This window comes from Hippopotamus amphibius, chromosome 7, assembly GCF_030028045.1.
Source record: "Hippopotamus amphibius kiboko isolate mHipAmp2 chromosome 7, mHipAmp2.hap2, whole genome shotgun sequence".
NCBI classification, from domain to species: Eukaryota; Metazoa; Chordata; class Mammalia; order Artiodactyla; family Hippopotamidae; genus Hippopotamus; species Hippopotamus amphibius.
Genome location: NC_080192.1, coordinates 128,005,078 through 128,028,192, shown reverse-complemented (window position 1 = coordinate 128,028,192; position 23,115 = coordinate 128,005,078). Strand labels below are relative to the sequence as shown.

At 46.5% G+C, this 23,115-nt stretch overlaps 1 protein-coding gene across 2 annotated transcripts in view; it reads left to right on the top strand.

Annotated features, from left to right (window-relative positions):
• Positions 1–23,115, top strand: part of MAPRE3 (microtubule associated protein RP/EB family member 3) — a 47,339-nt gene that overhangs the window by 20,200 nt on the left and 4,024 nt on the right. For both annotated transcript variants that reach the window (XM_057742630.1, XM_057742629.1), the window contains exon 2: positions 22,473–22,600. In XM_057742630.1, coding sequence (XP_057598613.1) covers positions 22,480–22,600 — 121 coding nt within the window. In that variant the 5' untranslated portion in view covers positions 22,473–22,479. The remainder of the gene's footprint in view (positions 1–22,472; positions 22,601–23,115) is intronic.

Below are 23,115 nucleotides of genomic sequence, written 5' to 3'. Positions count from 1 at the left end.
ATAAGACTTCCCTTGCCCTGAATTCATGTTGTAGTTTTAATACACTCTGCTGTAATAACTTGGTGCATATGGGTGTGACTCCCTGCCCAGTGAAATGATAGGTTGAGGACCAGCTACTGAGCCCTCGGCCCCTTCTCAGCCTTACCAACTCTGATGCTTGCTAAATTTAGGAAATAGGGCAATTTTGATGCTTTATCCTACTAGTGTAGGCCCAGCTTCATCTTGGCCACTGGTTGGGTTCATGCTTGGCAGAAAAGCCAGAACTATAATGAACATCTTAAGGACCATGTTCTCCTAAGTGGAGGGTGGGCTTCTCCCACAAGACAGACTTATTGAGAACATTGACTTTAAGGAATGCTTCCAGGATACCTCAGGATTTGGTTAGAGCCTTAATCTTTGTAGGTGGGAGCTGTCCAACATTTCAGCATACTTTTGCATCAACCCACTCTGAAAGAGGTGTATTGACAATCTGGCTGTTTTGACTGTTTTGTGCCATATTCTAAGGGAATCGACACAGTTCAGGATCTAGCCTCTTAGGTTTGTCTGTTGTTGTTTTTTTAAGATTTTTTTTATGTGAACCATTTTTAAAGTCTTTATTGAATTTGTTACAATATTGCTTCTTTTTTATATTTTGGTTTTTTGGCTGTGAGGCATGTGGGATCTTAGCTCCCCAACCAGGGATCAAACCCTCACCCCCTGCATTGGAAGGCGAAGTCCCAACCACTGGACCACCAGGGAAGTCTCTGGCCTCTCAGGTCTTTAGATCTGGTACTTTAATGATCAGCTCTCCTTAAGGTCACTGAGCCCTGAGAAAGCCAACTTATATTTATTTGCTCAGGCACATTTGTACCAGAAAATAAATTTAATATAGCAAGGGATATACTTATTCCCTATATAATCTTCCCTTGAAAATCAGAAAAATAATCAGTGCTTGCTCTGTGAGCACAAAATCAGAGCAAATAGAGTTGCAAGATGTTGAGAAATGATATATCCTCCACAAGCTTGATTAATTCTCCCCTCTCCACTAGAAGAGGCACTGTCCTAGTGACCAGAATACCAATGTCAACTACACAAAGTGCCACTCCTTGGATAGGGTTAAAATTGCACTAACATAGTTTTACTTTCCAGGCATCCTTTTTTCTAGATTCCACAATAACGACCCTCTGTTTATAATTACCTTTACAACCAGATTCTACATAATGATGTGACAGTTTTTGTAAGTTTGTAGCTTATTTTGCATTGATAAAGGTGCTGCCTTGTGACCTCGAGAGAGATGTATTAGTCTTATTTACAATATCTCCAAGTCACATTATTCTTCACGATAGGTAATCATGTCTATAACATTTAGATACTTATTAGCAGGGATCCGTAGACATTTTCTATATGGGTCAGAGAGTAAATATTTTACACTTTGCAAGCTGTACAGTCTGTCAAGACTATTCAGTTCTCCTGTTGTAATATGAAACCAGCCATAAACAATATGTAAGTGAGTGGGTGTGGTTGTCTTCCGATAAAACTTTGTTTACGAAAAAAGGGAGCTCTAGTTCGTAAGTGCTGACCCCTGCTTCTTAGTCATAATCACAGAGAGGGCTCTTTCTTGTCCTTTCCTGAGTTTACTTCAGTCCTCTTTTATCATAAATATTAATATGATGATTAAATCTTCATAAGAGATTTTTACTCTCTCCTAAGAGGACCAGGAATCTTTAGAGAAGTGGTTTGTTCCAAGATGAAGGCAGGGAAAGTGCAAGTTGAGCCTGGAGCATCTTTTTAACACCAGAAAGTAAGGAACTTCTCCAAGAGTGATGGGGTTGTGTCATAAAAGACATAGGAGTCAGCTGAAAGGAGCTCCCAATGGCCAATACTGGGATAGTTTGAGCATCAAAATAAATGATAGTAATATAGCCCATTGAATAAAATAATCTGTGAGTTTATTCTGATCTAAAGAGATAAGTGAAAAATAAATGGAGGAGGAATGATGGGGTTAATGATGATGTTAGGAGAAAAAAGTGGCTCTCAAACAGGTTGGAGGGCAAATAAGAACTGCTTGGGGAGCTATTTCATATACCTGCCTCTCTTTCTAGAGAGGGTGTGTGTGTGTGTGTGTGTGTGTGTGTGTGTGTGTGTGTGTGTGTGTTAGAAAAGCTATCTCTGGGAGACACTGCTGAGCCTTCTCTGTTTGGAGACCTCTGCTGTTTGGGCCATAGAGGACAATGGGAAGACAGCAGGTGGGAGTATTGTATCTTCACTCTTCCTGGTCCATTCATGTCTGCCCATCATGTTTATTCCTTCTGTTACCCTTATCAGAGTATTTGGTCTTCTTGGAAGCTGGTGGATCCAAAAAGTAGAGCTCTTGCCTCTGGGGTCCTTGGGCAGTCACAAGAAATAGATGAGACATTAGGAGACCCAAGTTTCCTTTACTAGCAGAGACCACTTCCTATAATGTTTCCTGTTTAAGCTCTTCATCTGAGGAATAGAAAATACCTGGAAGAAAAGTATCTAGTTAAGAATTAGTTCTTACTTTCCAGTGAATTTTCAGGAGAGAAAAGACGAGCCCATTAGCAGACAAACTGAAATTGTGAAGTGAGCATTTAAAATATTTTTATTCTCTTTTGAACAAGTATAGATATGTGGGGCCAAAGATGTATAATACATGATATGCGATCTCTGACTTCAAGGCATGTATCTGTTTGGGAAGATATTGGAGGAATATTAAATGACAATATAAAGGATAGATTGGTATCTTAAATGTTGTGTGGCAGGCCACATATATACTTAATCACCAAATGAACTATGTAAAATCATAAAATTCATTAAATATAAAGGGATAAGGGATTGCCAACGGCTAGAGAGGTCAGAGAAGACAGAGTAATACCATCAGCATCTTTGGAAGGGACCTTAAGAGGTCGCCCAAAAATAAAAGCTCACCTAGTCCAGCCTTCAATCTGGCTCTTGACCTCACCAGAACATCTCCGAAGAGTGTCATCCAGCTTCAAAATTTGCCATGATGGGACCCTACCCCTTTCTGGGATAGCCATGCTGCCTTTAACTAGCTCTGCTGGAAGAACTTTTCTTCAGTTGGTCAAAATCTGTCCTTTTGTACCTCCAACACTTTGGTCACAATTACATCCCTTGTGGCCTCAGAGAAGTCTAATTCTTACTCTTTCCCTGGGAGCTCTTCAAGTCATTCAAGATAGTTCTTGGGTCAGTTTTTCTTCCATCTCTGACCTAAACCCTCGGTTTCTCCATCAGATGCTTACATGACCTGGATTTGAGTATATTTACTGCATCCACTATCATGGTCACTCTCCTTCAAACACTCCTGCTCATGAATGTTATTCTAAATGTTTGCTTCCCAGAACTGAACTCAGTATTCCAGGTGTGGTCTGACAAGCCCAGAGCGGAGCAATATTATGACTTTTTTCTTCCTAGAAGAAGGACTTTATAATCAGATGTCTGGCTTCAAACCAGTTCTGTTCTTAAACCAGCTATGTTACCTCGAGCAAGTTATTTAAGCTCTGTGAGCCTCAGTGTAGTTCTACTACTACCTGAGAACCTACTATGTGCTGGGCACCATACTAGACAATAGGGATGCAGAGACTTAATCCCAGTCCTCAAGACGTTCATAGTGAAGTGGAAGAAAAAGATTGATAAATACTGTCTGTATTAGAGGTACACCCACAGGTATCACAGAAACACCTATCTCAGCTCAGCAAAAGGGGGTGAGAATCAGGGAATTGACACTTGAGATGAATCTGGAGGTTAGGCTGGCATTTTCCAGGTGAAGATCAGTGGCAAGGAAGGGAAGGCATTTCCAACAGAAGAAAAGTGTGAATGAAAAGCGCCAAAGTCTGACTCAGCCTGGTGCGATGCCTTAGAGATGGAACATGGAGTGGGAAAGGGGTGTGGCGGTGGGAGGGGAGGCTGGAGAGGTAGACAGGTGACCATCATGGGGAACGTGCTGGAGGGCAATGGTAGACATTGAATCCAGGGTCGCTTTAATGGTAGCTCACCAAGTAGTGAATATGAAGCCCAGAAAATGGAGCTGATAGTACCCTCAGCCCCGTTGTGAGGAGTCAGTGGGGTACGTAAAATGCACCGTAGGGTCAGAGCCATGACGGACTCAGTCAGTGGGGTCCTCTCCCCCAGCCTCTGCCACTGTTGCCTTTTGTCAGTCCCATCACAGAGGCAGCTCACACGGAGCTCCCATCAGTTCAAACCCCTTAGGTGTTTTCACAGTCCGTTACAGATCCCACGTCCCCTACCACATCGCTTCCTTCCGTTTGATTTTCAAGATCCAAATCCAGAACTTCATGTTGTATTTCTTTTGAATGATTTAGCTTCTTGCCATAGCCCGTCACAGCAATCTGGGATCCTGATTCTGACAGCCAGTGGTCAAGGAAGTGGCAGAACATGAGCCTTACCTTAAAAGGAAGAAGGCATTCAGGTACAAGTCAGGGCTGGCAGAGCTGCAGTATTAGGAAGACTGGCGGCAGGAGAGCACCAGTCTGAGGCTGAGGGTCTAAGGAATGAAGAAGCCAAAGAAAAGAACAGGAGGGAAGGAGTGGAGTGAAATTGTGAAAACTAGCCCAAGAAGTTTCATCTCTATCCTATATAGGTGTAAAGGGCCACTGGAGGTTTGGGGTGGGGGGAGGGGCGATTTAAAGCGGTATTTTGGAAAGTTTGTCCTGCAATGAGGGGTAAGAAATTTTAAAGGAGACTAGGAGACTAGAGGCAGAAATCCTGTCAAGTCACAAAGTGACAGCTTGGACAAGGATGATGTCAGTGAGGATGGAAGGGATGATGGAAGGGATGAGAAAAATCAATGACTTGACAGCTTGGCCAAAATGGGAGAGGCAGGATTAGGTTCCAGATATGTGCACTTTCACTGTGGCATTTTATGGACCCTTGCAGACTTTTTTATAGCATCTTGGGGTACAACACAGACTTAAAATATAAATTCTAATATTTTACCGTAAAACATTTGTTTCCACATTATCATTAATATTTTAATTTTGAATAAATTTATCAACATTTTAAAACTGCAGTTTGAAAGAAAATAGTTTTCCAAACTGCTACTCTTTCTGCCAGTTCTCAGTTGTTGGTTCTTAAAAACAAAGACTCTGGGGGACTTCCTAGGTGGCGCAGTGGTTAAGAATCCACCTGCCAGTGCAGGAGACACGGGTTTGAGCCCTGCTCTGGGAAGATTCCATGTGTCACGGAGCAACTAAGCTTGTGTGCCACAACTATTGAGCCTGTGCCCCAGAGCCCATGAGCCACAACTATTGAAGCCCGCGTGCCTAAAGCCTGTGCTCCACAACAAGAGAAGCCACTGCAGTGAGGAACCCATGCACCACAATGAAGACTAGCCCCCCGCTCTCTGCAACTAGAGAAAGCCCATGTGCAGGAACGAAGACCCAACGCAGCCAACAAATAAATTAAGTAAATAAATTTTTTAAAATAAAAATAAAAAAGACTCTGTAAGACCTTAATTTTTTAGATGAAACACATTTCTACTTAATTTACATGGATGACTGATTTCACACATAAATGTGAGTGTTTGTGCTTTGTCCAGATAATAAAACAATAAGAAATGTACTTCAGTGATGTCAAGCAGGCATTTGCCAGGAATGTACTGTGAGGCAGGTGTGAGAAGGCTCTTGGCAGTCGAAAGACATGGTTCCCGCTCCGGGAGTTCACTGCTGAGCAAGGGCAAGAAGCCTGTGAGCAGATACCTACAGGGCAGGGTCACGTGAACTATGACAGAAGTACAGATGCAGGGCTGTGCAGGCCCGTCGTGTCCTTGCTGTGCCATGGCCAGGTGAAACAGGAGGAGGGAATGGAGAAAGGAACAAAGGAAGAAGAGAGAGGACAAACGTGAAAGGCAAAAACAGGGAGGGAGGAGAGCAAGGAAGGACAGAGGTAAAGTATAAGAAAAATAAGTGTAAGTGTTCTTACACTTTATACTGTACAAAGTACTTTTAGGTAGATTATCTCATTTGATTCTGCCAGCAAGCTTAGGAGAGAGCAAGAATTGGACAGGGTTGGGGGATGGGAAGCAAGACCCACAGTGAAGAGGAGAGAGTTGCACTTGGAAGGGCTCAGAGCCCCTTGCAGCCTCCTGGGCCACCCCTGAGGACAGTGCCCTGCTGGTGGAGGTAGATCTCAGCGGGCCTGGTTAGAATCCCGTGGGGACCTTTCAAAATCAGAGGAACTAGTAAGGAAGGGCTGGAACCACCACTCCAGGGAAGTCTGAACCACCCAGACAATAAGCAATAGAAGCCTTAAAGTGGGTATTTTGGCAACTATTGTCAAAGACTTCTTGCCAGCTGACCACAAGCTTTCTTCCATTACTTCTCTGTCTCAACCCTTTTCTCTCTCTCTCTCTCTTTTTTTTTTTTTTTGCTGTGCTGGGTCTTCGTTGCTGCACATGGCTTTCTCTAGCTGTGGTGAGGGGGGCGCTACTCTTCATTACCGAACACAGATTCTATGTGCGCTGGCTTCAGTAGTTGCAGCACATGGACTCAGTAGTTGTGGCTCACAGGCTTAGCTGCTCTGCGGCATGTGAAATCTTCCTGGACCAGGGCTCGAACCCATGTCCCCTGCATTGGCAGGCAGATTCTTAACCCTTGCACCCTCTACCCTGTTTTCTTATTTTTTTTAATTTTTTTTTTATCTTTTTTCCCCTAGAATGTGTGGGTTTTATTTTGCCTCAGAGATATGCCTGCTGAGGAAGGGTTTGGGTGGTGTCCAGCTTTCCAGGCATCCTGGAAAACCACCCATCTTGGGGGCCCACCACCTGCCCCCAAACCTATAGAAGTTTGAGGCTGCAAGGAAGCTGAGGCCAGGCGGGTCCACAGCCAGGCCAGGCGAAGTGCCAGCAGCTAGCCGCCCGTGCTCCAGTTCCACGTGGCCCTCTCACGCATCCTTTTTTTGGAATCTTTTATCTTCTGTCTGTTCATCCACTGGCCTGAGGCTCGCTCTACGTGCCCCACAGCTCTGCCCACTGGTTTCACCCGCTGGCCTAAGATTCTCCTCGCCTCTGTGCCCGCGATCGAGACTCTGAAAGGAGGATTGCAGGTGGGAGCAGCAGGCTCTGGTGTTGTCTAGTCCGGAGCCCTGTCCCCCTCACCAAGTTGCTGTGTCCCCGAGGTGGAGGGGCTCTGGCCAAACGCGTCGGTTACGCGGGGCCCGCTCTGGGCACCGGGGAGCCCCGGGACCGCCCGGTCAGCTCTGCAGAGCTCAGCCAGGGTCCCTCCGAGGCTCCCGCCTGCAAGCCAGGGAGCGCACGGCTGCCGCCGCCGCAGCCTCCTACCCTGTTTTTTTTAAAAATGTATTTTATTGAGTCTTTTCCTTGTCATGAAAGTTATACATATTCATTGTAAAAAAATTTAGAAAATCCAGATAAACCCAAAGAAGAAAATCAAAATTCCCTGTAACCCCACTATCGTACAGAACCACAATTATTATTTTAGAATATACCCTCACAGTATTCTTCTATGCCTGTGGGTATGTTTCTGCTCTGTAACACTTTCCCCCAATTTAATATGTTGTAAATATCTTTCCATGTCTTTCAGTTGGGATTATGTTTTGGTACAGGTAACAGCAAACCCTAACCCAAACCAACAGTGGCTTAAACAAATAATAGGGGTATTTTCCTCACATGACAGGAGCCTGGAAATAGGAGGTACAGGCTGGGAGAACAGCTCAAGGACATCATCAAGGACAGGCCAGCTCCTTAGCCTGTTACCTCATGTCTCAAGGTGGCTCTTAGTTGTAAGAGAGACTGGGAGGCAAGTATTTCATTTTTCTGACCTTTCTAGTGGAGAAAGGCAAGGGGAAAGGGTGTTGGGAGTAGGTGCTGAGTCAACCAGCCAACAGTGCCAAAGAGTCGCTACGTATTCTTCTACAACATTGTTTTCTTAAGCAGCTTTATAGTTTAGAGGTACCATGATTTATTTAATAGTTCGTTGTTGATCATTTCACTTGTTTCCAGTTTTTCATTATTATAAATATGCTTCTATGTATTACAGCTTTATATATATATAATTATTATAATTATATATATATAATTATTGCTTTAGTATAAAATTCCTTAATTCTTTAATAGAATTAAGGTCCAAAAGTATATAAAAACATAAAGACTTTTAATATATTTTTTGGCCAAGTTGCCCTTCAAAAAGATTACATTGAATTACACTCTCATCAGCCATGTTTAAAAGAGCACGATTCCCTGCACCCTCAACAGCAGGTTTTTGTTTGTCGTGAAGCTATTATCCTGTGACCATCGTGTGGATTTAACTCTGCACTAGCCTTGACCAGACTGAAGTGCCCAGCAGCCTCTGGGAGCACAGAGCAGGGACCCTGAGAACCTCCGCCAGCCCCCACCCTTCCCCATCCCTGCCTGGAGGTGCATGCGGATCTGCAGGGCATCCTGTGCTTCCGGGTGGCGGGTGCCGGTCCCTGTCCCAACAGGCGCTGCAGAGGACGCATGATGTTTCTGGTGAATGTGTGCCTCACTCATCTACCTTTATTTTGAAAGTCCTTTTTGCCACCGTGAAGTCATCATCATTTGTCCCATCTTAGTCCCAAGTCAAGACCATCCTGGTTTGTCTAGGATTGAGGTGTTTCTAGCATCTGGCCTCTTTTGAAACAGCCCTCCCCGTACTCCCACATCCTGATGTACCTCAGGTAAGGTAGCCTAACAGGCCTACTTCTCTCTATAACAGAGAAGGCCAAGAAGACAGTATTGGTAGGTTCTTGGGGGGTATTTTAATCATATTAAGCTGCTTAGGGGACATGCTGCAGTTTCCTAGGGAGGCGGCCAGAAAAATAAATTATCCCTGCACATCCCTTGTAAATAGTTACTAACTAGTCAGCTGGTAGCCACTGTGCACAGTCCTTCTCCTCCAAAGAGGAGTCACCTAGGGGTGAGAGAAGGATTCCTCTGGCCAAGTCATCTCTGTGCACACAGTAGGTGCTTACTCGTACGTGTAGGCATAGATTCATGTGTGAGCAAATGAGTGACTGATGAACCCAAGAGAGTCTGTGCTTAGTGCAGGAGCAGAGGCCAGGCTCTAGCACCACACCGCCACCGTCCAAAATAGTCGAAAATAAAAGGAAAACGCCAGAATCATGATTCCAGGAAGGAAATGATAAGGATTCTGTTTAGGTGGTCACGTCACGAACTTACCCTGACCTCCAGAGAGGCGGCACGCAGAGTGCGAGCAGCACTACCCTAAGTAAACGGAGTGCTCTCGGAGCTTTCCTCTGAGGCCGCGCTTTGAGACTCCTGTCAGTTATGACCACCAGGAGGCAAGAGAAAGGAAGAGAACGTTCATGTACACGTGAGATCTGGAAGAACCTTTGGCATTACAGGAAAAGAAAGCAACCCAGGTTCCCCTTGAGTGACCAAGGTTTTGGTTCTTAAATCTAGACCCAGCTTTTCTCCTTCTTGAATTATCCAGCAATCTCTTTCCTAGAGCAGGAAATGACCTCACTGATAACAAGACATTTAAAAGGAGGGCAGCAAGATTCAAAGTATTACTACAGTGAACAGAAATATGTGGGAGAGAAAGTAATAGAATTTCACTGGGGGTAAGTATGCATGCTGAGAAATGTTGTGTATTTTCAGTGAGCTACAAACATTGTACAGCATGAATGACCATCAAATGTATTTTTTTTTAAGATTTTTTTGATGTGGACCATTTTTAAAGTCTTTATTGAATTTGTTACAATATTGCTTCTATTTTATGTTTTGGGGGCCGAGAGGCATGTGGGATCCTAGCTCCCTGACCAGGGATTGAACCCGCACCCGCTGCATTGGAAGGCAAATTCTCAACCAGTGGACCGCCAGGGAAGTCCCCATCAAGTTTAAAGGACATCCTAAATCGAAGTGGACAAAAGTTCCCACTAGCTTAGCCGCTAGAGCTAATTCCCTTAGGAGAGCAGAGTAGGCCTTGCTACAGGTCAAGAGAGACTGCGGTAGACTTGATGTCTGATGAGTTCCCATGAAATTGACTCATAACGTCAACACTTTGTCCAGATCTCACATACACAGCCAGAAATGTTTATGATAATTAGGTGAGCCCAGAGTGGGAGGTTGCTGAAGGGCTAATTTAACTCACAAAAGGCCTCTTCATGTTGAGAGTCCCAAGGAAGGGACTTGCATACCAAGGACTTGGTTAAGTAATAAGTGTGATATTTTCAGAAAAGTTGGAAAGTTTTGAATGGCCTATAATCAGTCAGTAAAGGATTTACTTCCTTAGGATAAATCATGCCTGGGTAATGAACTTTGCTTTGACAAAGTTGTAACTTCTCAAAAGGTTACTGTATGATTCCATTTCTATAACATTCCTAAAAGTACAAAATTATAGCGATAGAAAATGTATCTGTGGTTGCCAGGGATTAGAGTAGGGGGAGAGCATCGATATAAAGGGGTAGCTTGAGGGAGTTTCTTTGAGGTTATAGAACAGTCTTTGTCCTAGTAGGGTGGTGAATCTATACATATCGCATGAGTCTATACATGTGATAAAATTTCACAGACTGTACAACAACAACAACAACGAAATGAGTGCATGTAAAAACTGATGAATACCAAATAAGGTCTGTAGCTCAGTTAATAATGTACCAACGTCAATTTCCTGGCCTTAACAGTTGTTATGTAAGATGTTATTGCGGAAGCTGGATGAGGATATATGGGAATTCTTTGTCCTATTTTGCAATTGAGTCTAAAATTATTTCAAAATAAAGAGTTTACAAAAATTTGGAGGAAAAAAAATGTGGAGGGGCACTGACTTCTGCAAGCAGCACTTGGGAATCTCTTCAGTTTTTACCAGAAAAGATAGCACAGACTAAAGCCTCAAGAATTATAAATGTAATGCAGTGTCTAAGCACTATAATTTCATTTGCTGTATTTTTGATTTGGAAATTATGCTCAGCTATTTTAACTATAGTAGTGTTACAAATATTTTTGTATTGGTACAAATATATACACGGGGGAAAAATCCCTTGGTGAGTTTCTCCAGGATGGAATAACTCCCAGCCACCTTACCGAGCTCTTGGTTGTAGCTTCTGTCTAACTTTAACCACATCTCCTCCTGCCCCCAACATGCATTCTGGGGTGAACGACCTGTAATCCTCTCCATCCTCCCAGTCTGTTCCCCTATCATCTTGACTCAAACTGTGCTGCCTCCAGGAGCCTTCGCTGACCCAGGAAGCAGAGTGGCTCCAGCAGCATGCCCTTCCTGCATCTGGGGTTGTAGTGTAACATGTCACCCTTTGGTTATTTTTTTCACCTGTCTAGCTCCCACCTTAGTCCGCGAACTCCTCAAGGGTCCACACTGGGTCCCTTTGCTTTCTATAGGCCCCATGCCTGGCTCAGTGCCTGGAACATACACTCAGTAAACAGTGATCAGCACGTAAGTGAATCTGAGGCTCTGAATAGTCCTTAGAAACAAATTTTGTTTATTCTACCCTGCCTTGATAGAGTAATTGTCAACAAAACTAAATACCAAGCAGAACAGTATATTAATATCTAAAACATTCTCCAAACTCCTCTTATTATATTAAAAGTTTTTCCCATTCTTTCTTTTCATTCATGACACCGTGTTGTAAAAAGCTTTAGAAAGACCATGAGGCAGAAATACAGACACAGATGTAGAGAACAAACATGGACACCAAGGGGGGAAAGTGTGTGGGGGGGGGGGGGGGCGATGAATTGGGAGATTGGGATTGCCATATATACATTACAAATAAGAAAAAAAATCAAATTCTACACTTTAAATATATGCAGTTTATTGTATGTCAATTATATCTCAATAAAAGTTCTAGAAAGAAAGTAAAAGAAAGAAAGAGAGAGAGAGGGGGAAAGAAAGAAAGAAAGAAAAAAGAAAGAAAGAAAGAAAGAAAGAAAGAAAGAAAGAGGGAAAGAGGGAAGGAAGGAAGGAAGGAAGGAAGGAAGGAAGGAGGGAGGGAGGGAGGGAAGGAAGGAAGGAAGGAAGGAAGGAAGGAAGGAAGGAAGGAAGGAAGAAAGGAAGAAAGAGAGAAAAGAAAGACCATGAGGTTGCATTGGTGAGCCTCCTTAGACAGATACCGTCTAGAACTTAAGGAAAGGACCATGCATTTTCCAGATTTTACTGAAAGAAGCAAGGTGTTCTCTGGTTCACAATCTGTCCCTCTCTAGTCAGCCGGCAGTGCCGCAGCAGACCCAGTAGCCTTAGTGACGAATCCCTGATTTCGCCCCTCAGCATCCTCTTGGGCAAATGATCTGGGACTCCGTAATTGTCTGCAGGTCTAGCTTCTGTCCTCACACTCCAACAAAACGACTCAGAGTTTCATCATTTCTTCTTGCATAACCTAATGACCATTTCTCTATCCAAGGTCTGGTAACTTCATTAAACAGGGCAGGTAACCTCCTCCTTGAAACTGGTCCCTCCCTTGGCTCCTGGGACACCATTTACCTCTCCCATCTCCTCTGCTGATTGCATCCTCTGACATTCCTCTCGGATTTAATCATGGGTCTCACACTCATTTTTCAAATAAAAATAATAATAGATACGTTTCCCATGTCCCAAACTTTTCATTTTCTCTTCACTGCTTTTTGATGTCCTGTCATCTTTAAAGGCCTAAATTAGATGCCACCTACCCCCAGAAACTGTCCAACTACTGAGGCCCCGCTCATCCTTTACCCTGTCCCAGAGCAGTTAAAAGCCAGATGCACTTGTACAAGTTAGTACTTCATATATTCTGGCTTGTGGGCTCCCTTGTTGTTTTGTGAATTACTCTTATTTCTTCAACCAAACAAAGGCTCCTTAAGGAGAAGACCCATGACTTAAATCATCCCATGCCCTCGTGGTGCCCCTTGGGGTGCTTAGCACGTTATGGCAGTGGTCAGTACACACTTGCTGTGTGAGATTAGAGCGATGTTCCCGTAGCTTGGAAAGAGAAGTATATAAAGGAGAAAACCTTTGACGTTTCCTTTCCTTTCTCCTAATGCTCAGGGGCCTAAATCAGAGCAAGCCATCCTGTACTAGAGCTGCGCAGAATCAAGTCACTCTTCCTGCCACGGTGCCGCGGTGTGCGAGGAGCACAGGGTTTGGGCGCAGGTGACCTGGATTCGTGCTCTGGCTTTGCCAGTGCTTGATCTTGAGTCTGAACAAGTCACTGAACCCAGAGCCTTCATCTCCTCATATTTCAAATTGAGATAATAACTAAGGCTTTTTGGAGACAAATGCTGTAGTCCACAAGAGTGGCATTCGTGATGGGAACTTCAGGCACCATGGTAGAGTAGGAGAGAAGCTACTCGAAGGAGGGCAGGCCTGAAGGTACCCCTCCCACACACGTCCGCACTGAGGGGGACCGACCGTGTCGCCTGCAGGGGGGCAGGTAGAGTGTAGCCTTAGGGTTGTGAAGAATGAGAGTCTGCACGAGAAAGGACAGAGACTCAAATGTTGAATCTTGGCAGGTTTGTTCTAGACATCGCCAGGTAGACTTGCTGGTGGAAAGGTTGGAGGATTAAATGAGCAGTCTGTCAGAAAGGCAAGGAAATAAAACTGGTGGATTGGCTGTGGCGGGGGAGGGGCCCTGAGAGCAGAGAAGGGCTGGGCCTGGGGTGGAGGAAAGGTAGGCTGAACGGTTCATAGAATCCAGTTTCAGAGGAGGGGAGCACATGGGACACCTGTCAGCCACACAGTCTAAAGAAATATCGTTTGAAAGGAAGATAAAGTGGCGTGGTTTGAATGTGCCCCCAAGACCAGAGCTGCTTTTGAAGCATGGAAGATCAGTAAGGGGACACCAGACCCACTAGGGCTACAGACACAAATGTTCTCTTCCCCACATGTCCCACCAGCCACTGCAGCCTCGCTCCCTATGTTCAGGCCACCGATGGGCCAGCCACCCTCTCCCCAGAAATGTGCACGGAGCTGGACTTGAGAGCTGGTCCCAGCTGGGGTGTCTTCCCAGCAGGTACCAAGTTCTGTTCTCAGAACAATCCCAAAGCCCTCCTCTGAGGAGTCTGGCAGCTATATAACCATGTGATATAGTTTCTCTTTTCCTTGTATCAGAGGAAGAGATCTTTTTCGGTCTCTCGCTGAGTGTCCAGGAGCTTCATGCTGCATCTGGTTGTGTGTGGCCAGTGGGTGCAGCCAGGTTTCTACTCTTCTGTTCCTTGGGGTCAACAGATAGGAAATGTGGCCAGAAAACCATCCTTTCTGAGCCCACCTGAAACCCCACACTGCATTTCAACCTCTCCCATTCATTCATTCACTCATTCACTCAGCGATATTTACTGTGTCCAGAGCCCTGAGCTAGTACTAATTAAGGAAAGAAATGGCCACCAGAGCTCCAGCATAGCTGCCGGAGGGCCACAACCGAAAGCCACGCCTGCCCCTGCTCACCCCTGCTCAGGACCCTATCAGAGCTCTGTGGGGAGCTTTCCAGGGTGCTGGGAAGAAGAACGTGAGTCAAACACGTCAGTCATCCTCTGCCTGTCTCCTCTGCCTGTCGTAAAGCTTGTTCGGGCCCCAAAGTGGAGTGATGATGAACCTTTGGTTCCCACATACGGGGTCCCTCATTAACCCCAGAATAATCCCATGCTCGAGAGAATCATTCTGATTCTTCAGACGTGAAAACTGAGGCTCGGATACTTCAAACTACTTGCTCGAAGTCTCACAGGCAGTGAGTGGCAGAGCCCGCAGCCAAGCTGCATCTTCTACCATGAAATCTCGCTTCCCCACGCTGTGCAGCTCTAGGAGTCGATGGCTGGTAGCCTTGTTTAGATGGTGGCTCCCATCGTGGAAGTTTGCTGACTTAAGAAGAAGGGTTTGTGGAACTTAAAGATCTCCAGTAGAGAACCTTTGGGAAGAAAGGTTTACCTTTCTACCTGCCCACCGACGTGGACCCTACTAAAAATGGATTCATTTTAGCAAGTGAGGAGTTGTGTTTTCTCCCATCCTGGATTTCCATGAACGCTTTGAGTAATGACCAGGTAGAGCAATCTGGCCAGAACTCCCCGAAGGACTCCTTCCCCAGGACAGCAGCTACAAGGGGCACGGCAGCGTTATCCAGACCTGCCTCTTTAGAGTTCAGATCGTGTTCAGCGGGACAGGTTCAGGACTCCAGTGGCTGGAACCTCGGCAGGGTTCAGGATCTTAGGGGAGAGCTGCGTGACCTAAAAGCATTGTGAGAACAGAATCCTGGAGAAACTCCAGTCCCTACCAGAACCTATGCCATCCAGACCCCTGTCCTGGATCTGCTGGAGTGGGCCTGTACTGGTTCCAGCCTCGGAACTACTCCACCTGCCCTATCTCTACTTTTTAAATTCAGCTTTGGGAGGCTGAGCCTCCCTGTGAGTCAGGTCCTTGGTCAGCCAGGAGAAGAAGGTGATTGGCTGGGGCTGCCAGGGCTTTGTGACCCGCCAGCAGGGCTCCTCCAGTCCCTCAGAACCCTTCAACCCTGCCTCCACATATTGCCTCCGTGCAACCCCAGAATAACCTGGATGGTAACCCAGGGGGCAAGGGGTAACAATTTTGCAGATTTTTCCAAACAGGTGACTTCAGCCCCCCTGGGCCCAGGCAGGAAGGAGTAGCCCAGTGACCATGGGCATAGCCCCATGTCAGGAGTGGGAAAGGTTTTGGCAAGCTCCTCAGAGTTCTCTGTCCTCTGATCCCGCAACGTCTGTTCCAGTTTTCTTGGCCGGTAGGATGGCATCTACAAAGCAGAATGTATGGCAAATCTGGAGTTGGGGAGGGATCGTGGTTAGAGGCTCAGCTTCAGGAAGCCCAGATGGCTGTCCGCAGGTGAAGGGACAGAGAAAAGCATAGTTCTATAGTCTGTCTCCCTCCTAGACTGGCATTCCATGGTCTCGCAGGCCTGAAGCTGGATGTGTGTTGGGCGCTGCCTTCTCAAACAGGTGCCCTTGGATTCTCAGCGTCTACCCCAGTAATGCTGATAATACTGACTGAATACTTGCTGTGTGCCGGGCTCTGCTCAGCACTTTGTGTACGTGACTCACCTAGTCCTTGTAACAGCTCTATGAAGTGGGGACTGTTTTGTCCCCATTTTATAGATGAGGAAACTGAGGCCCAAAGTCAAGCAGCTAGAAAATGTTAGAGCCAGGATTTAAACCCAAGTTGTCTGACTGGAGATCTGGTATCCTTAAAGCAGCACCTTTTTTGGAGCCTGCTGGAGGCACGCCCAACACCTGCTGCAGGACCCAAAGACATGGTGTGTCCCTCATAGCCGTGGGGGGCAGAGGGTAGAGACCTGGGAACTGCAAGGAGTTCTTCTAGAGACCAAAGAATTAGAGAAGACTGAGGGTCCCTGAATTATCTTCAAGACATATTTGTGGAAGGTAGAGTTCCACTGAAGACTTAAAACCAAAAAGCCAAAATTAGATTTAGGCTGGTGATAAGGTTATTAAATATTAGAATGTGGGCTTTTAGAGTTATACAGACTTGTTTATGATTTAGGAATGTAAATGCCTAGCTCTAAGTGCAGTCCTAGGTATCTGGGGAGGAGCTGGATGGTCTCTAGAAACTCTTTTCCGGCCACGGGATGTTGAGATTTGGTCTTGATGACCATGTTCAAGGCCTTAGGCTGCAGATGACCAGCAGCTCTGCCTCTCCTGATGAGAGCTTTTCCCATTGCCAGTGACTGCACCGTGAACCTTATGGTCCTAGCATAGGAAATGATTTAGCAAAATCACCAGATTAAACCTCCTCAACTTTTCTTTCCCTTGACCCCAGACCTGGTAGCAGGAGTCAAGACCCTGCAGAGCAGGCTGTTCCCAAAGCCACATCCTCAGTCTGATCCTTGAGTTGGGTTTCAGGCTGACCTGGAGGGTGACATGCAATAACCCCATCAGGCTGTTTCTTCTGACACCGTGTGCCAAAGATCATGGTAGAAACACAAGGACAGGGTTAGAAGACCCTGCTGTTGTAGCCCTTAGAACAGAGCCTGCCCCCTCTGGGTGTTGCCTCCCGTTCTCTCAGGGGAGGGGCAGCAGCCCTTGGTTCCTGGTGTGTTAACTTTAAGAGTTGTCTTAGACAGTGTCCCTGCTGGAGGCAACTGGGCCTCTTCGGGCTAGGTGCTTGGGCAAATGCTTTATATACCTCCACCCCCAGAAGTTGGTCTGGTTTGAGTCTAGGCCTGAGTCAACCCCCAAATACAAAAAGTCATCGGAAGCTGTACCCTTTGGTGCGTTTAACTTATGGCTTTGGGGAATCAGGAGGTTGGTTTAGTTGAGTCCAGAATCTTGGAGCAGACCCAATGCCCCCGGCCACTCCAGCTGGTCCAGTTCTTAGGGGACACCTGGGATAGGATTAAGGACTCCAATCAAGCCCCTGCCCTGACACCACCAAACCAGGCTTTCTCTTTGGGGACAAGGTCAAAGTTAGGGGCTCTCCCTTTTCTAAACTGAGCTATGGAGAGGGGGATTTGGGGATGGGAGAAACTTTTAAAGGAGTCTTTGCCCAGGACCTGGGTGCCACCTGCTGGCCATAAATTAGTTTAGTTATAGGGCCAAATCTAGGAGAGAAAAATTAAAAGAAGGGCATCCTGCCCTTCCCGTCATGATGAGGAATAAGGAAACTAGGAGGCTGGTTTCTTAGTGCCCCCTAGCATGTGTGACTTGGAATCCTTGCAGAGACCCTTGAGTGTCTTGGATGGGTCCTCCTGAGCCAAAATAGACCCCAGCTGGGCTAGAGGGTAGTACCACCTGGAGGAACCAGAGCCAATCCCGAGTGGAGATAAGGCTCTGTTCCACGTATCAGCTGCCCACCCACCCCCTCTCCACCCTCCCACCCCTCTCCATGTGACACCCACCCACTTCCCCAAACGCCCCACAGGAGGTAAAAAGCATAATTAGTGATTGGGCCCTGAGAGGGGCCCTTATTTTCCAGCTTTCTCCTTACAGGCACTGTTGCCACCTTGGGGATCTGAGATACAGACTGATCAAAGGTGTGAAAAATTCCCTTCCCTCATCAGGCACAGACAGAGTTGGGAATTTCTGGCCAAGCTGAGAAGATTTGGGCATTCTTCTATTACCTATGTAGCTCTTGGTGACTCTTAGAGCCCTGATAGCAAGGCCTTTAGTTGTGTTCTGGAAGGGAGACTGGAGACTTTTCCTGTTTCCCAAGGAGGAAAATGGCTAACAGTGTCCCCCCAGGGAAGTGCCGAAACATCCCAGTATCCCAGCCTGTGCCACTGCAGTGCGGGCCAGGCAATCCCAGCCAAGCACGTGCATCAGATGAGGACTGTGGTTCTAATACCTGGTTGTGCACCAGGAGTAGTTTTTAAATTATATACATGTAAAATATATGTGTGTATAACTATATTATAGACAGAATACACCAAATATATTATACAGTCACCCGTCCATATTAGTGGATTCCATATCCACGGATTTGACCAACCACAGAAAATATTTGGAAAAAAAATTCCAGAAAGTTCCAAAAAAGTAAAACTTGAATTTGCCATGAACCAGCAACTACTTACATAGCATTTACATTGTATGAGGTATTATAAGTAATCTAGAGATGATTTAAAGTACACAGGAGGATGTGCTATTTGCAAGTACCATGCCATCTTACATGAGAGACATGAGCATCCACATATTTTGGTATCCACAGTGGTCCTGGAACAAATACCCTGTGGACACTGGAAGCCAGCTGTATTATATATTATATATAAATATATTGGTATATATCATATATAGTTATACATACTATACCTAAGAATGTACTACATTATATATAAATATGTATTAATATATAGTTATCTAGTGTAATATGTAATTGTATATATACTATGTAATAATATACATGATGTGGTTGTATATAATACTTAGAGGTGCTGGGGAACCGCAGGAAGGCTGCACTCAGGTTGGAGGACCCTTGAAGCTCAAATGATTTCAGTCAAAAACTGGAAGACTAATTTAGACTAGGACCAGTGCCTCTGCTTTTCTTCAGCAATCAGCACTCGAAACTCATACACAGTAAACAGGAAAAATAAATCCCTAAAGTGGCTCAGGAACTCCCAGGGCCAACATAAGACCACCCTACACCTCCCAGGACCCCTGACCAGCCCAGACTCTGTGCCCCAGGAGCCTAGGAACAGAACAGCCCCCAATGCCTCATGGAGAAATGAGTCCCCAAGCCTGTGAGAGGCCAGCATCCAGAATAGCTTGTCCCATCTGCACTTAGGTCCCACAGACCTCTGCAGACCCCCGAAGGCCTGGCAGGGACTGACCATTCATATCAGAGCTGTTCAAATCCATTCTCCAGTTCTGCCTGCTCTCTCCTTCCTGACTTTCTGTAGCACCTACTGTTTTCACCACACTTTGGGACATTTGGTTATTCTGTTCTGCTGTGTGTTGGTCTCCCCAGCAAGACTATAAACTGCTTGAGGACAGGGGCAAATCTTTCTGTTTCTCAGTGTCCCTAACTAAATACTCATCAAATACAATACACTTGGGATTTCCTTGGCAGTCCAGTGGTGAAGACTTCTTGCTTCCACTGCAGGGGGCACAGGTTGTCCCCTGTTTGGGAACTAAGATCCTTCATGCCACACAGCACGGTCAGAAGAAAAGAAAAGAAAATACAATGCACTTGCCTTGACCCTACCCACCTTCCTCTCTAATCAAGTCTGGTGTCCATGCACTCCTGCCATGCCTGCTGAGGTTACTTTAAGTGAGTTCCCTGCAAACTAAGAATCACTCTCCTGACTCCAGTCTCTGTGATTGCTGTTCACTGAGAATTGATCTAGAACCCAATAGTGAATCAAACAGCCTGGTCATTGAGGAGCTTACAGACAGGTGGGAGGGACAGACACACAAGTGATTTCAAGAGAATGTGATCAAGCCATGATTGAGTATGCTTAGGGTGACAGAGAGACACAGAGGAGGGCCATGTCTCCCTGCACAGGGGCTCAGAGAATATTTCCTGGAGGAGATGGAGCCCAAGCTGAGTCCTGAAGGCTGAGTGGAGGAGGGAAGGTCCAGGCCAGAAGGTGATAAAAGATGATTCAGAAAGTGGAGAGAAAGTGAGGAGGTGTCACTCAATCATTCAGCAAATCTGCTGAATACTTTGCCTGTTACAGGCCTGGAAGCACCACTCCTGACTTTGCGGTGTTTACCGATGAGGGAGGCAGGCATTTCAACAAGTCCAGTGGTTAGTGCAGGGGCAGATTACAGGGCAGTGGCTCCAAACCACTGTGTAAGAGGATACTCAAGTGCAGTCAGAATTACCCTCAGAAATCTCTGGAATTGTCAGCTCCTGAGTCCTTAGAGGCTCCCAAGTCAATAATTTTTGTTTCTCTTGGCTTTTTGGCTCTGTCTGGCTTCCCTTTCCCTGGGCAATGAAGGAGAGGATCTATTTTTAAAAGGAGGAATGACTAAGAATAAGACGGTTTCTTGATTTTTTTTCAGAAAATTTATTGAAGTTAAATGTGCATCTAGTGAGGTTCCATTATATATACTTTGGGTGGGGCCAGGGGAGCACAGCCTAGCAGATACCAACTGAGCCTCTTCTCTAAAGCAGCTTCTCTAATTTGACTGTGCCTGTAGAACTTCTTGGTCAAGTGCAGTTTCTGACTCAGTAGGTCTGGGACGAGGCTCAGGAATTAGAACTTATAACTTGGAATTTCTAACAAGCAGATGCCCATAGAGCACCAAAGCTGCTCCAGGGACCACAGTTTGAGAACCTTTAGAGCAGAGAATGAGTGGACTTTGGGGGTGGGAGCTGCGTTTCAAGCAGAGTGAGTAGAGCTACCCATGGCTTCCAACTGGGGGATCAAAGTAGAAGACAGGCTGGAGAGGCAGGGCCCACTGAAGAGCTTGATAAGTGGTGGGGAGGGGTCACATTATAAGAACAGATGCCGACAGGGGACGGGGAAGTGGGCGGGGTATAGTATCCCTTCAGGGAGATGCTTTGTGTATTAAACCTAAAGAAATAATCTTCACTCCAGAAATATGTACTCTCACAGTTCTTGAAATGCGCAGTCCTGTTTCCCCATTTCTGATAAAGACCTAGTTACAAGAAATATTTCCCTCTTCTCTTAACAGTGCAAGTCAGTAATAATAGCAGCTGACCCTTGACCTCTGTGGGGGGCTGGGGGGAGGGTAAGGAGGCACTTACACCCGCTGGCCGGAGGAGGGCGCCTCTGCCCAGCTGCAAATGTAGGTTGCTGTGCGGGAGCAGAGGCCCAGGGCTGCCAAAAGAAGCCAGAAATCCCAAATTGCTTGTGTCGCACATCCCACCTTTAACATATTGGGCACTGATTCAAAAACGTTCCCAACACTGTGAGTGCTGAACAGTTCAAGTCTGCAAGGCAAATCCAGCCGATGGGTATCTCGTTTCTGACTGCTGATTGAAAGTGCTGTAAGCTGGGGGGTGACGTGGCCAGGGCTGCTTGCACATACATTCTGAGCACAGCGGTGTCAGGGATGGACTGGGGGAGGGAGTGCCTGGGGGCCGGAAGGCCCTCTAGGAGGCTTCTGCGAGCTTGGCCGGAGAGAATGGATGCAGAAACCCCGAGGCAGCAGGAGGCGGGCAGAGGGCAGGGCACACTGGGGAGGCAGAGTCACCAGACTTGCTGAATGAACGGGCTTTGACGGTGAGGGGGAGTAAACTGTCCGGGACGACCCCGCAAGTCTCCAGCATGGGTGACGGGTGCCTGGTGGTGACATTCACTGGGACAACAGATACAGGAGCAGAAGCATGTATTAGGGGAAGTTTCTGGATGAGCGGAATTTAGGTGCCTGTGGGTCAGCCAGCAGGCCACACAGGGATATAGGGTCTGAAGTCAGAGCAGATGTGAAGATTAGTCAGCTGTCTAGAACCCAAATCTGGTCAAGTACTGTCTGCTTAAAATCCTCTAATGGCTTCCCTTATTTAAACAGAAAGGCCAGACTCCTTCTCATGGTAAACAAAGCCCTTTGCAGGCAGCCCCTTCCAGCCTCGTTGCACACAAACACCCGCACCCCAGGCCTGCTGGACAACTCAGAGGCCCGGAATAAGCCACACCTCTGTTCTTGCTAGTCCTGGGGCCCGCACTGCCCTTCTACTCCATCCCCTGTATGTTCAGAAAATTCCTACCCCTTTCAGGCCTCTCTGGAGTCTTTGCTGACCCTGCCAAGCAGAAGAGATCACTCCCTTCTTTGTGCCATCCTTGAACTTTGCATGTGCTGCTTTTCCTGCCTTGTCACTCCCTGCTGAGAGGATTTGCCTGTCTGTAAACTCCTCGGAGGCAGAGACCACGTCTGAGTTCACCACTTCTTAGCGCAGGTCTAGCATATAGTAGACACTCACCAGATGTTTCAGGAGTGAATAAGTACCCCTTCTCCAGGAGGTAAACTGCTAGTCTGGAGGAAGATGCTTTTCGTTTCCCCAGGGACCCTCCAGGTCCTTCTCTCCTTCAGGCTCAAGAACAACACAAGGCCCCCAGGGACTGACCTTGCCTTTCTTCTTTCTTTGCAGCTGGGGTATGGCCGTCAATGTGTACTCCACATCCGTGACCAGTGAGAATCTGAGTCGCCATGATATGCTTGCATGGGTCAATGACTCCCTACACCTCAATTATACCAAGATAGAACAGCTCTGCTCAGGTGGGAGGCTGGGAATGGGGGTGGGGGGGCGGGGGAGTGGGCTCTGCTGGGGGGCAAAGGAGGGGAGGCGGGAGGCAGAACAGCCACAGTGGACAACATAGCTTGTAATTAGGATTAAGGAGAGCTGCAGAGCCCTCAGCTAGCCAAAGTGTTTGGAGTTGAAGTAAGGAAATAGGGGTCTCTGTGGGATGGAAAGAGTAAAAACCAAAGTGCAGGAGAGGCACAGTGAAGGGCTGTAGAAAGGGCAGTGCACTGGGGACAGGCAGTGAAGCCAGAGGTCACCAGCACCAGGTCCAGCCTAGCCACTTGGGGGGGTCCAGATCTCAGCTCTTCCTGTAGTGCAACCCGGGGCAAGTCACCACACCTCTCTAGGTCTCATCCATGTCTTCCCATCCGTGAATGGAGACGACATCAGCTATCTAACCACGGTTGCTGTTAGGATTAAATTCTGTAACGCAGTGTGTGATACGGTGCTGGTACATAATTGCATCCCTGTATGGTAATTGCTCTCATTC